This window comes from Rhamphochromis sp. 'chilingali', assembly GCF_963969265.1.
Source record: "Rhamphochromis sp. 'chilingali' genome assembly, chromosome: 2".
Classification (NCBI taxonomy): domain Eukaryota; kingdom Metazoa; phylum Chordata; class Actinopteri; order Cichliformes; family Cichlidae; genus Rhamphochromis; species Rhamphochromis sp. 'chilingali'.
The window spans coordinates 6,129,280-6,142,843 of NC_137930.1; the positions used below are offsets into that span (position 1 = coordinate 6,129,280).

Consider the following 13,564-nt stretch of genomic DNA (forward strand, 5'->3'; position numbering starts at 1 on the left):
GGAAAAAGCTCAAGACCTAAACAGAATTGAAGTGAATCTTCTGTTAGCTTTCTCATGGGTTCTGCTAGCGGGTCTTCTCTGTCCTTTCCTTCAAATTTGACATCTCTGAATCCTAGCTTTAAAGGTTTTTTTTTTTTTTTGTTTTTTAAATTATTATTATTATTGTTTCACTTTCACTTGATCCCAAACCTTTCAAGTAAATTTTTTGAGCCAAACCAAAAATGGATAACTGGTGCCATCAGTGTTAAAAATAAGAAAAATACCTAGGGGCCCATTTATACCTGTGGTTATACCGACATCTTTTCATTTCTTTGCTGTTACCAAGTGGAATCCCCTTCTGTACAATGTTGACTTCGTTACTCTGTGAGTACTCATGAATATGTGACTGTGTATTTTATCTATGCCTGTATGGAAATGAAGATTTTCTGTGAAGTTGCAGTTCAGTCAGACCACTCACCTTTACCTTTTACTTCTTACAGCAGCACTGTGTAGTTAGTCGTTCAAGCTTCGAGCTCAACAGTCCATGTAGATATTTTGCATGTAGAAATTGGGGAGAGATGGGAAAATGCAGCTTAAACAAACCAGTCGTGTGCGCGTGAAGCAGCACATTTCTGGTTGTCTGACTGAACTCGTCTCACTCTGTGTGTTTAAACAGCTTCTGTGTCCCTAAGAAGCCAAAATATGCTTCAGATTAAATTCTTGAATTTAAGAATAGTTCTGTTTAATTTTGCAATGCTTAATTAGCGCCTAGCATCTTTACTTTGAGATGCAGGACTAGTAGTTCAGTTCTTGTAACTGTCAACTTTTTTGTGCTGAAGTTCTTAAGTCTGTTCTTAAGATCACAGGCATGAAACGCGCTGTTTAATAACATTGCACCGCTGATTAGTTTAACACGAACTTGAATGTAATGGCTGCATACTGTTGTTACTTGCAGACGAGGCCTCCAGTTCACTCTCTGAACCGCTTGATAAAAAAGTTCCCGACGATGTGGATGTGGCAGTGGAAGCTCACGATGCTTCCTGTTTAGTAAAATCCAAAACGCAAGATACCGCCGCAGCAAAAGGTCAAAGCCAGGACTCTTCCAAAGGTCAGTGCGATTTTCTTTTTTTTGAAGAAATGAGGATGGTAGGCTGGAGGAAAAACAACGATTTCCAGTTGCTCGGATGGCTTTTTAAATCCCCAAAGTTTATGTTTGTTGTTTCATTCATAGCATGATATTCCCTGAGGGAGAATCTCAAACTGGCTGAACTCTAACTCGTGACTTTACTTTGTTTGTGTTGGAGACCCTCCTCCGGTTATGTGTGGGAGACAGGGGTGTGACTGATTTTATAGTTTTTGTCCCACACCACTGTAACAGTCTGTCCACATCAGGGGTGGAAAAGTACAGACATACTGTGAGTAGAAGTGTGTTGAAAAATACTCCAGTAAAAGTTAAAGCACTGGTTCAACTTTGTTGCTCAAGTAAAAGTGAAAAAGGACACAGGAACTGGACTTTCTGCTTTTTTAATATAATACAATATAATATTATTATGTGAGTGCAGACACTCTTTGTGGATTTACACAACTGAATTCAACCAGATGTAAGCAGATGTTTCAGTTCTGTTCCATTTTGTCTTTACACCAGACGTTAAGTTGTTATAACGACTGAGTTCAGTGAATGAATCCAAGCATCATCAACTTAAATGTAAATGAATCTGTGCTACACTTGATGTAACCCAACACTCTGACCTTACCAGTCCAACACAGGGCTTTACTGCGAACTCACCACAGTCCTGCAAACTAAGCTGTTTACCTGCACAAAACTTCCCAGAACTTTCATGCGACGTTTGAATAACATAACGTTGGTGTGCTTAGTTTGTTTCGCAGGACATTTCACAATATGAAAAAACATAATTTATCAAAACGCATCATATACAGATCCAACACATGATTAAAAAGGATGACATTGTGTGCAATCTTTAAATGTGCAGCTCATCAAGTGTCACTGAGCAATCTGTACCTTTTGAAATATAACCTCTCTTTTCTGGTCTACATAGATTTCTCCACATGAACATTGCAAACTCTTAAAGCTGAGGTTCTTAGTATTCGCAGAGTATCTCCTCTTATCCAGTAAGAGATTCTAAAGCAGAATACAGAACATCTCAATTTCGCTATTCTTCCCTATTTAAATAGGACAAGTAACACCTGCAACATGAGATGTGCTTGAGATATCACTCAAATCCATTTATTACCACTTCTAATGGATATTTTTCCACCTGTTTAAGAAGCTCTTTGTTAAAATAAAGAAAGGAAGCAAAATGTGTTTCCTTTACAGCAAACCAAAGGCTTGCAGGAATGCATGAAAAAGCTCTTCCCAGCTTTTTAGAAGCACGTTGCTAGCTTCAAATTTAAAATATCACATATTTTACAAATGGTATGTCATATATTACCTTTGTGCTATTTTCTGTGAAATACGCCTTTAAATTAGTTTCACATTATTGCATTCTGTTTGGATTTACATTTCACACCATATTCCAACTTTTTCAAAAATGTCGCACATTATTATTAAAATGTTCTTTTTCTTACCTGGTGAGATGAGCTTTTTCATGTGACCCACACCTGATCTGTTCCACACCAAATTCTTACCTGACAGCATTCCCCACATTCACTTAATCAGCCTTCATTTATTTTTTTCTGTGTTTAATTCATTTCTGCTTAATGTTAACCTTTGCAACTTATAGAAATTCTTCCCTTGTTTTGCAGATCACTGTAACCCCAAACACAAACACAACAGATGGAAGCGGAAGATTCGAGCAAGTGAGTAGCTCAGATTTTCACTCCGGTCTTGCCTCTGCCATCATCATCAATCTTCCTGTTGTTGTCGTCATCGTTTCAATGAGAACCGAAAACTTGTTTCTTGTCTGACAGCTATTAATAGTTTGGTTGTGAGACTTTACTTAGTTGTTTTTACAGTGCAGGCTGTTACTGATAAAACATTTCACTCTACAATATCTGTGCACAAATAACGTGATGTGACAAACCAGATGTCAGTGGGGAAAGTGCCCAATTACAGTTACTGTAGGCTTGTGGTTTTTATGTAGTTGATAAACTGTCATCCAATGTATTCAACACTAGAGGTCACTGTTTCCCAACTTTGTAGTGTTCTGGGCTGTTTGTTGTTTTCTGCCGAGTGATTTGATTCCTGTGACGTGATGGACAGACAGTATTCCTCCTCCTAACTGCAGCCATGACTGACAAATCCTCAGAAAACAAAAAGTTTTCCTTCTTTATGTGTCAGGTTGATAATTTTGTTTTGTGGTTATGGCTGCTTACAGTTCATACATATATTTTTAGCATTATTCAATCTGCCACCTGTTTCAAGGTGGTTTGGCTCACACTGCTTTTGAAGACTACACACCTACACTTGTACTCATTAATCTGTCGTTAGTTAGCGAACCCTAAGATACAGGTTTCTAAAAATAACTTGCAGCAGGTATTTTCATTTGTCACATTTACGAAAAGGTCTTAACAGAAACAAGGGGCTTACTTTGTGTTAAATCTCTTAAATCAATCTTTCAATTGAATTGTGATATCTTAGCATACTTTTGTCAGACACTGGACTTTTAAAATTTAAAACTAACTGGTTTGAAATGATTTACTGACTGGCTGTGAGTTGGACAAAGCTAAATATTACTCTATTCCATTCAATTCAATTTTAATAATATATAGCACCAAATCACAACAGCAGTCATCTAAGGTGCTTTATATTGTAAGGTAAAGACCACAACAATCAGATGACCCCCTATGAGCAAGCCCTTGGCGACAGTGGGGGAAAAAAAACCTCTCTTTTAACAGGAAGAAACCTCTGGCAGAACCAGGCTCAGGGAGGGACGGCCATCTGGCACAACCGGTTGTGGCTGAGCGAGGGAGGCAAAATAAAAGACACTGTGGAAGAGAGCCAGAGATTAATAATAACTAATGATTAAATGTAGAGTGGCATGTAAACACATAGGGAGTGAAGAAGAAACACTCAGTGCATCATGGAAGTCCCCCAGCAGCCCATAACTAAGGGAGGATTCAGAGTCACCTGGTCCAGCTCTAACTATATGCTTTATCAAAAAAGAAAGATTAAAGGCTAATCTTACAAGTAGAGAGGGTGTTTGTCTCCCCAATCCAAACTGGGAGCTGGTTTCACAGAAGAGGGGCCTGAAAGCTGAAGGTTCTGCCTCCCATTCTACTTTTAAAAATTTAGGAACCGCAAGTAAGCCAACAGTCTTATCACCCCAATAGAGCAGTCTGAGAGCAAAGTGCTCTATTGGGGTGATATGAGGTCTTTAAGATAAGTTGGGGTCTGATTATTCAAGATCTTTTCCAAGGATTGTCATTAGAAAAGATACTGAACCCCAAACTGCCCCTCGTGTGCCCTTCAGTGTGTGAGCGACTAGGATTAAAGCGTTGTGTAAATGCAGGTCAATTTATCATATTGTACTGACTGCACAGATTGAAAGAAAATTGCGCTTTGAACCAAGTTTTTGCTGCATGACTGAAGTGGTACCAGCCACTCTTTAAGAGGTGTGCTGTATTAAGTGCACAGTGGAAATCTTTGCAGTGGAATCCCATAGGATGCACATACGTTTGCATACATTTCAGATAAGAAAGCCAAAACATCAGCCATTTTGGATTAGCACACTACCTCGGATCTGCTTATTGTGGATGCTAACAGTGGCTTTATTTCAGAGCTGCCACCTGGTGCACTTCTTCCCTTTAATTCTGGATATTGTAAAGTTGGTGTTAAAATTCATACAACTTGCATTAAGCTGTAAGAACCCTGTTGAATTGTGTCAGTCACTTCAGTGGCATCATTCACATTTTAAAGATGTAAGAAGTAATGTGAAGCTGAAGTTTTGATGTCTGATGTGTTTCACATTTTCCATTTGCATGCTGAACCTAAAAGAAAAAAGACAGTGTTTCGTGCCTGTATTATATTCAGGTAAATTAATAGTTGCTGGGTAACAGAAAAATGGTTGCAGTATTTGCATATTTTTTTGTTGTAAAATGTTCCCTGTTGTGTCTCTTTATGTAGCCTTCCCTCTGCTTTTCATCAAGCGCTATCCCAAAAGCTCACAGCTGGACAAAGACGGACCTGATACCGTCCCTGAAGCCGACTCTGACTATGAGGAGATCACTTCAGCAGAAAAACAACCTGTATGTTATGACTAATTTACATTCACTGGATACAGAACGGTCTTGTTTTTAAGGAATATAACTAAGAGCAAGGGTGTCTGTGTAATTTATTGACGTTGCACAGTGTGAACAAAAAAGACTATTTTCTGCTCTTCTTTCAGCACTCGGACAGCAGTTCCAAAACCTCAGTGGATACCCTGAATCCTCCAGAGGTAAATGAGACGAGTGAGGAGCGCTCGGCCGTCTGCAGAACATCTACGCCAAGGAAACGCTTGGCCTTGTCCTTTTCTGCCAAAGAGAAGCTTCTGAACTGGGACGTGGAGGTCAACCCAGAGGGAACTCCCGTTAGCACAACCACCGAAAACGCACCACAACATAAGGACCAGGTGGAGATTTGATCTGTTTATTAACCTGAGAGAAGATGAGCCTGGATATGAAAGATAGTTTTCTCATCTTTTCCTTCTATGCTATGTAGAATGGCTCACGGACAGTGATGTGAGAGATATAAGAGGAATTAATCCTACATTATATTGAATACATTTATCCTCTCCTCTCATGTTTTATCAGGTACAGGCAGAGGCACAACTAGATGAGCCTCGGAGAAACTCGATCCAGAGCGGGGAGGCTTCCCCGAGCCAAACTTCAGCTTCATCCCCCTCAGCCTTCCAGGCTATAGCCAACGCCTTCAGGAGGACATTTAGCGGGACCAATCAACTCAGCAGCTCCAACACTGCAGTCATAATGTATAAAATACTTGGCTCATAGTTTGCTGTTATATAAACCAAGCTGTCTTCTCTACTGCTCTCTATGGGCTTCAAATCAGATTAAATTCTGATACTTTTCCTCTGCTTTAACAGGAGACCTAAACACGACGGTCCCCGCAAACGGCGACCCATGTCCGAGGGAGCGTTTAGCTTTAGCTCACGCTTCAGTGCCATAGCGCCAGAGTCATCCCGAGAGGACCAGGCCAGCATGCGTGAAGCTCATTGGGCAGATCCATGGGGGGTGGGGCAGGACCTGCCTTCCCTGTTGCAGCAGGTGTCCTTAAAGGGCCGTAAAGACTCTGGAGAGGTGTTCGCTGATGACATTGGCCCATTTGCACGCAAAAGGGTCAACTTGTTCTCTTCCTTGAGGCTGAGGAAGAGGGAATTGTCTGGGAGTGAAGGGAAAGACCAGGAGGTTCAAAAGGAAATCACAAACATCCTCTCTAACCTCAGAAACAAAGGTTAGTGTAGGGACTCCGAAGCTTGTTTGTAACAGTGCTTTAAATCCTCTGGATTTTTTGCCTTTAGCTTGATCCAATTTACAAGTTCCGCACTTTAACTCAGGTCAGTGGGCAGCTGCAACTGCAATAATGTCTGATGATCAGAGAAGTGAACTAAACAAAACCCTCCAGACAGAATCAAAGGACCTTGTTTTACTAAACGTGTGTTTTTGAGGTTTAAAGGGGATCTATTCTCCTCATTTTTAGGTCTCTGATTTCTCTACTGGGTGTAATAAAAGTAGTTTTGCATGATTTGCACACCCTAGCCCTTAGTGTAGCCCATCTGGTCATCCACTGTGTGAAACAAGCCTTTAGCACCTTTTCCTTTAATACCACCCTCCATTTAGGCTAGCTTTCTTGTAATTGGCTGCCCCTCATAGACAGAAGGCTCAAACAGCGGGCGGGTGGGGTTTACTGCCCACACTCAGAGCTGTGTGCCTGAGATGACCACGTTAAGCTCCTCTGCTCTGTGTTGTACAGCTCCAGCAATAGAGAAAGCCATCTGAAATTGAGGGTTTAGAGCAATCTCAAGCCTCCTTATTTAAAAGTCTTGCCATGTTTAATTTCAGTATCCACTGCTGAAAAGAAGGAAGAGGTTTTTGGCCCCCTTTATTGCTTATTTGCTTCATGCTTGTGTGGTTTCCATACTTTTTGGAGCCAATTTTTTGTGTTTGGAGTGCAGGCTTCTGAACACCTAGAAGAATTTTTCATCCATGGGATTATCATAGTAAAATTTCATGCTGACTTTTAAAGTTTCTGTATAATCCAAAAAGGCTCTTTTTTTTCCTCTTGCAAATCTAAAATGCTAAGAGTTTCTAATTATCCTCACTTTTTAACTTTTCACTCTTACATATCCAGCATCCAGTCAGCAGAATTTGGAGGAGCCCTCCTCAAGTGATGATGAAAATGAAAACCTGGTATCCAGTCAGAAGGTTTGTACATTCCTGTTGAGTGAGACACGGCACATTCCAGTTATTCCCGCGTGTACTGGGTTTGTTTTTTGGTTTTTTCCATGTGTACATTTTGTGAAATGTTCCACGCTTGCTGTCCCAGCTGCATTCAGAGAAACTGAGGAGGAAGCAGGAAAAGACAGTGGCCCAACAGGCTAAACGAGAACAGCTAAAGAGGCTTCACAGAGCTCAGGTATCGTAATTTCCTTTTAAATTCAGTCTGTGGTTAATAGAGAGATTTGTGCTGGAAAGCTGTGCATTGGTCTGACCTGACAAAAATGTAAAAACCCCTGACTGAAGAGCTTTTTGCTACCAGTCATAGTTATACATTTTACATTTACCTGATGCTTTTACAGTACAAAGGTTTGCTGCTCGCTCAAAAAGATCCACGATGTTTTTATCTGAGAGTATGCCCACACTGATGACACTGAATATCTAGCAGTTATGACTTTAACAGAGAGGTGTTATTATGTTTCAACTTTCTGCTGTAGTCAAAAGTTAATTTATGTCTATGAGCACATTTATATCTTTAGTGCTGTGCAAAAATGTTGAGCCACCCCTCGTTTCTTATTAATTTTATAATAAGTAGGTGCATTGATTTTATTTAAACATATGAAAACATACAAAGAAATATAAAGTCTAAAACAGATTCTGTGCAGTTCTTTTGAGCTTGATAATCAATATTTGGTATGACTGCCTGTATCATCAAAAACAGTCTTAAATCTCTTTGGCAGCTTTTTCTATAGTCTTCATTGTATAGTCCCAGTCCCAATTTCTGTCCAGAGGATTCAGACCTCACCGTTAGAACTGCTTGAATAGTTCAGTTCATTTTTATTTCAAACGTGTACATTCACCATCATTTCGTGATATCATTCCATTCTTTTGTTTGAAAAGGAGTAAACAGAAGTATACACTTATTAGTCCCTACCCCCACAAATTTTTCATCTCATTCATTTAGTTTTCTTTTAGTCTTAAATCAAACAAACAATGAAACAAAAGAAAAACAAAACACAAATCATCACAATATAGTTTCTTTCATATAATAAAAGACAGAATATGTAAATTAGCAGATTCACAATAAACCAAAACATCACTTCAGTTACTGTCCTGGGTCAACCCCGTTTTCTTCATTCTTATATTTGTTTAAAATGAGTTTTTTTTTTATATTTTATTTTAAACTGGTTTATGTTGTTACTTTCTTCACTATTGAGATAGACATACTTTTTAAAGTTGTTCTAGCACTTTGTATTTTTAAATTCCATTTCCTCCCCCCTCGTCTTTCTATAAACAATTTACGCATTTCTTTTGGAAGCATTTTGTTTCTTGCTTTATATATTATTTGTGCTGTTTTAAACTTCACCAAGTCCTGAAATTCTATGGCTTGCATTTTGATAAAGAGTGCATTTGTATGGTCCCTGTACCCTGCATTATTTATTAATCTAATGACTCTTTTCTGCGTTATGGTTATTGGTTGTGTATTACTTTTGTATGTGTTTTCCCCAGACCTCTACACAATAGCTCATATATGGTAGTAGTAAAGCACAGTATAATATGTGCAGTGCTTTCTGATCCAAGATTTGCTTTGTTTTCCCCAGGACAGCAATACCCCGTGCCAGTTTCCCCCTAACATAAGTAATATGTTAGGTTCTGATAGTGTTGAGATCCGGGCTGTGGGGAGGCCCATCCATGACTCGTGGTGTTCTGTTGTATGTTCTTCTGTCCCAACATGCTTTGACTGCTTTGCCAGTGTGTTTGGGACCATTGTCATGCTGAAACCCAAAGCTGTTGCTAATCAGATGTTTTCAGATGGCATTGCACGGTGGATCAAAATTTGATGGCACTTTTCTGCATTCACAATCCAATCAGTTGTGACAAAATCCCCATCAATCCAACCATGAGAAGAAATAATTAGAGCTCGCATTCAACCAGTTTTCAGGTGGTTGGGTGTGGTATTTATTAGGATTTTCTCATTTCACATATGACACCAGCTGGTTCTTGGCCATAAAGAATGAAAAGGAATAAAACAGGGCAGGCTATGGAAAAATGCTTTGACTAGTAACAAATGGAGCCGCTCTAAAGGAATTTAATAATGATGCTATTTGAGTATTTATATATATGCATCTGATTATATAAAAGGACTCAGGCATGAACAAATTGGGGAAAAAAAAATCAATATAACATATGTTAATAAGGTAGTGGGCCACCATGTGACACCAGACGTCAATGTTTGCTGGCAGTGATTCTTCACGTCTCCTGAGCTCTACCACACGGATGCGCTTTTCTAGAAAAGCGCTACATAAATGCAATCCATCATTATTATTATTATTATTATTATTATTATTATTATTATAGTGGGGAAGACTGCTGTCTAACACGTCCCCCCCAAACATCATTTCCATTCTCCATCAAACCTTTCAGGGAGTCTGTTTGCCCTATGGATGAGGGCATCATCACCCGGGAAAAGGCTACTCCCACCGTGACGGAAATGTTTCATCAAAGGATAAAAATGACCAGCTTAATGTTTATTTGCAGTGACCTTTCACAAACAGAAGCACTCCTCACTGTAAGAGTCGGTGCTTCAGGTTTTTCCTTCAGTTTGTTATCCTTGTTTATTTCCCAAAGAATGTCACAATATTCCTTTCCCTGCAGACGGTCCCTGCTGATATCAGTCTCTGAGATTTCTTCGAAAACCCCATTACAAGGATGGCAAATGGAACATTGTTTGTAGTGCTCACAGAATTGAAAAATTGCATTTAAAAAAAAAAAAAAAAAAAAAAAAAAAAGAACGTCAGTGTTTTCTATAAAAGAAATGGGGCCTTTAAACTTGTTCATTACAAGTTCTCAGAATTACCCAGAATAACAAGGACACTTCAGAGAAAGAAGGGCTAATTTTATTTGTGAACACCACAAATCAATTTAGATCCTTTGTATGGAGGGGAAAGCAGAAATTTCAAAGAACGATTTCTCCGTTGATTAATCTCCTTTGATCACATCTAACTACATGTGTCATACGGCGACGTTGTTGCGTTGCACAGGTGATCCAGAGACAGTTGGAGGAAGTCGGAGAAAAGCAGAGGGACCTGGAGGAGAGAGGAGTGGCCATAGAAAAGATCATAAGAGGAGAAACAGGTACATTCAGACCAGTGCCTTACAAACCTGTGAGTCTCAGCATTGCGTAGCTGCTTTTATTTGACAGAAGTCTGTACCATAACACCTTGATTCACTCTACTCTACAGCTCAATGGAATTCCACAGTGAAAGCTTCATTCTTTTTTTTCCTTCTCGTTCTGTTTAATTGCACTGCCCATACTTCTCAGACCATTTAGAGAAAAGCACTGCCTTGTAATCCTGGTCTGGTTAAAAGCCTCTACATACGGTTAATGGCTGTGCTCACAATAGACACTAGGGACTTTATTGTTGCTTCATCTTTCTACAATACAAGCTTCTGTTTGTGTTCCTGTGAATAGTATATGACCCTGTGACATGATGTGTATGTCATTGAAGTTCTTGCAGTGGTTTTTAAATAATTGATATAAATTCTGAAATGTCTTTCTTCTTTTTTGATCCCTATCAAACCTCTTTTTTCCTCCCTACATCGTTCCCTCTTTCCCTTTTACAGAATCTCCTCAGACGGACGACAGTGACGAGGCCCAGCTCTATCAGTCCTGGTTTAAGCTCGTCCTAGAGAAGAACAGATTGGCACGCTATGAGTCTGAACTCATGATCTTGTAAGCGAATGCATTATGAAAGCAATTCCCTTTTCTCACATGTAGAGGTCTCACTATTTTCTCCTGTGTTCAGCGCTCAGGAGCTGGAGCTGGAGGACACACAGAGTCGGCTGCAGCAGGATCTGCGACGCAAAATGGCAGTAGAGGGTACGGCCTTGAGCACACAGCGCTGCAGTCTGATATAATATAGCTTGCTCTTATTTCTGTCTTCCTCCTACTCTTTTTAGATACAAAGAAGAGTGCCTCAGAGCTGCAGGAGGAACAGGTGATCCTCGCAGAGATCATGAGAACAGTGGAGAAACGAGACATGTTGGTCTCTATTCTGGAGGAGCAGAGGCTCAAGGAGAGGGCTGAGGACAGGGACCTCGAGAGCCTTGTGCTCTCCAAGGGCTATGAGTTCCACTGGGCCCGCATGGATGATAGCTGGGGCCAAGAGAAGCAGGAGTGATGGCTGAAAACCGAGGATCTCACTCTGAAGAGGACAGATTAGAAGGAAAACAGGTTCCCACAATAGTTTGCTTTTGGCTTTTTTTTTGCAAAGCTACAAGTCTGAAAAATGTTGAAGGAATCTTGAAACACTGACGAAGATTGTAAGACTTGATCGTGTTAGAAAGAAATTGACCCTTAGATAATGGCTTCCCGTATAGCCACGAGGGTTAATAACTTTTCTGCCAACTTTTCTCAACACTCAGAAGTGTAACTGCAATGTCCCATGCTGATACTGACCTGAAACTTGATGTATGATATGCTTAACCACCTCTGATAATGTGAGCCACTGCCTTGAATGCCTGCACTCATCACAAACCAAACTGCCTTATTTGTGGCTGCTAGCCATAAGAGTGGACTTGTTGCGACAGATTGGTTATTACTGTAACACTGTATCTTCACTGGATAGCACATGGAAGGAGTCAAAAGTTTTTCTGGAGACTCTTGCACAGCGCGAGTTGTTATAAAACCAGAAAAATGCTTTAAGTATTTCACTATGAGTCACTTTATGTGACTGTAAACTCTTGTGCATATTTTAAATTTATTCACTTTTCTTTGGATCAAATAAAATATATTTATGTATGCTCAGGCACTAATTAACACCAGAGAAATGGAATCTGCCATGGAGCTGCTGCACAGACTGAAACCACAGATATCTAGGGGAGCCGTTCCATTCCTATTTGTCTCATTGTACAGTTGGCTGGAGCTCAGCTAAAAAAGCAGCAAACAGCAGTAGCAAGACAGTCCACAGTGAATGGTAAAAGCATAGACTGTATATAAAAATGGATGGGCCGCTTACTCCTCGTGTTGAATTCTCAAAATCAGCATTTTGGTACCACTGTGTAAATTTTTGGAACCAAAATGATCGTGATCTTGTTTGGAGTGGGAATTCATTAGCCTAATATTGTCAGACTTGAAGCTAATTAGTGCTAAGTAACAGACAAATACAACGGTTGAATTTCACTCACCAAAACTAAAGCACCAACTTCTTGGACAGACTACACCACCCTGTAAGCAAGGCACCGACAGCACAAACACTGTGGAGGTCCAGTTCCGAGACTTAAACTAAAGAAGGTAAAGCCCAGCAAACACAGATTGGGCAGCAGCTTCCTGTGTTGGGACACCTGGCAATGCAAGCAGCTGCAACCTTCTCTAGTATTAAATTAAAGAAACTTCTATGAAGACCAAAACAGGAGGCTGTAACCGGATATTTTTGTTTAGTTTTTTTTATTGCTGTAAAAATGTACATTTTAACATGGGATTCACTTTCTGTGTGTTTAAGAATCAAATGGTTATCGTGGTTGAGGAAGACGACTGGTATCAGAAAACTGCTGCTAGAAACGGCTGCTGTTGCTCGCTTCATCTGTGAAATTCAAATGTCAGTGCTGGAATGTTGTTTGTTGTCCCCAAGTGTTACACAGAGGTAATTTATTACAATTTGAAATCAGGACTATTCTAAAAATTTACTCACTTCTTGATCCCCTTTATCACAAGCATAAAGAAAATGTCAAGAGGAAAAATCTTCACTCCACAAAATTTAATTTTTGGTCTAAAGTTTCACTCATTCTGGACTATCTTTGAACCGCCGTGTAGGAAAACTGGAAGTCCACAGAGTGGGAGTTCTCATGTACTTTTGTTGAAACTTGCAGATATCTCTGGCCTTGCTCCAGTAAGGCATACCACTAGCTGTGACATCCTGAAAGCAGCGTGCCCAAAGTGGATTCATCATTTTGTTAACTACTGTGAATCTGTCTGCAATTCACTGTAAAGGGCTGTGAGTCAAAATGCCATCAAATTGTCATCTCATGAAAAGATGAATGTGTTTACATGAGTTTTAATGCTGATGCAAACTGCCATACTATTCTCTCGGTCCTCGGGCGTTAAATGTTATTTTGTTTATAATACAAATGAATGCAAATTAAATATCTGTAAGTTTGGTTTTCTTTAGCAAAAAACTTTCATGTTTTATTTTAA

General features: G+C 39.8%; 1 protein-coding gene across 3 annotated transcripts in view; it reads left to right on the forward strand.

The window, feature by feature from the left end:
- mical2b (microtubule associated monooxygenase, calponin and LIM domain containing 2b) overlaps window positions 1-13,564 on the forward strand; it is a 63,017-nt gene extending 49,453 nt beyond the window's left edge. For all 3 annotated transcript variants that reach the window (XM_080876349.1, XM_080876350.1, XM_080876351.1), the window contains 12 exons: window positions 935-1,087; window positions 2,743-2,796; window positions 5,063-5,184; window positions 5,325-5,549; window positions 5,731-5,906; window positions 6,021-6,388; window positions 7,286-7,359; window positions 7,481-7,570; window positions 10,413-10,506; window positions 10,996-11,104; window positions 11,178-11,251; window positions 11,332-13,564. In XM_080876349.1, coding sequence (XP_080732475.1) covers window positions 935-1,087; window positions 2,743-2,796; window positions 5,063-5,184; window positions 5,325-5,549; window positions 5,731-5,906; window positions 6,021-6,388; window positions 7,286-7,359; window positions 7,481-7,570; window positions 10,413-10,506; window positions 10,996-11,104; window positions 11,178-11,251; window positions 11,332-11,552 — 1,760 coding nt within the window. In that variant the 3' untranslated portion in view covers window positions 11,553-13,564. The remainder of the gene's footprint in view (window positions 1-934; window positions 1,088-2,742; window positions 2,797-5,062; window positions 5,185-5,324; window positions 5,550-5,730; window positions 5,907-6,020; window positions 6,389-7,285; window positions 7,360-7,480; window positions 7,571-10,412; window positions 10,507-10,995; window positions 11,105-11,177; window positions 11,252-11,331) is intronic.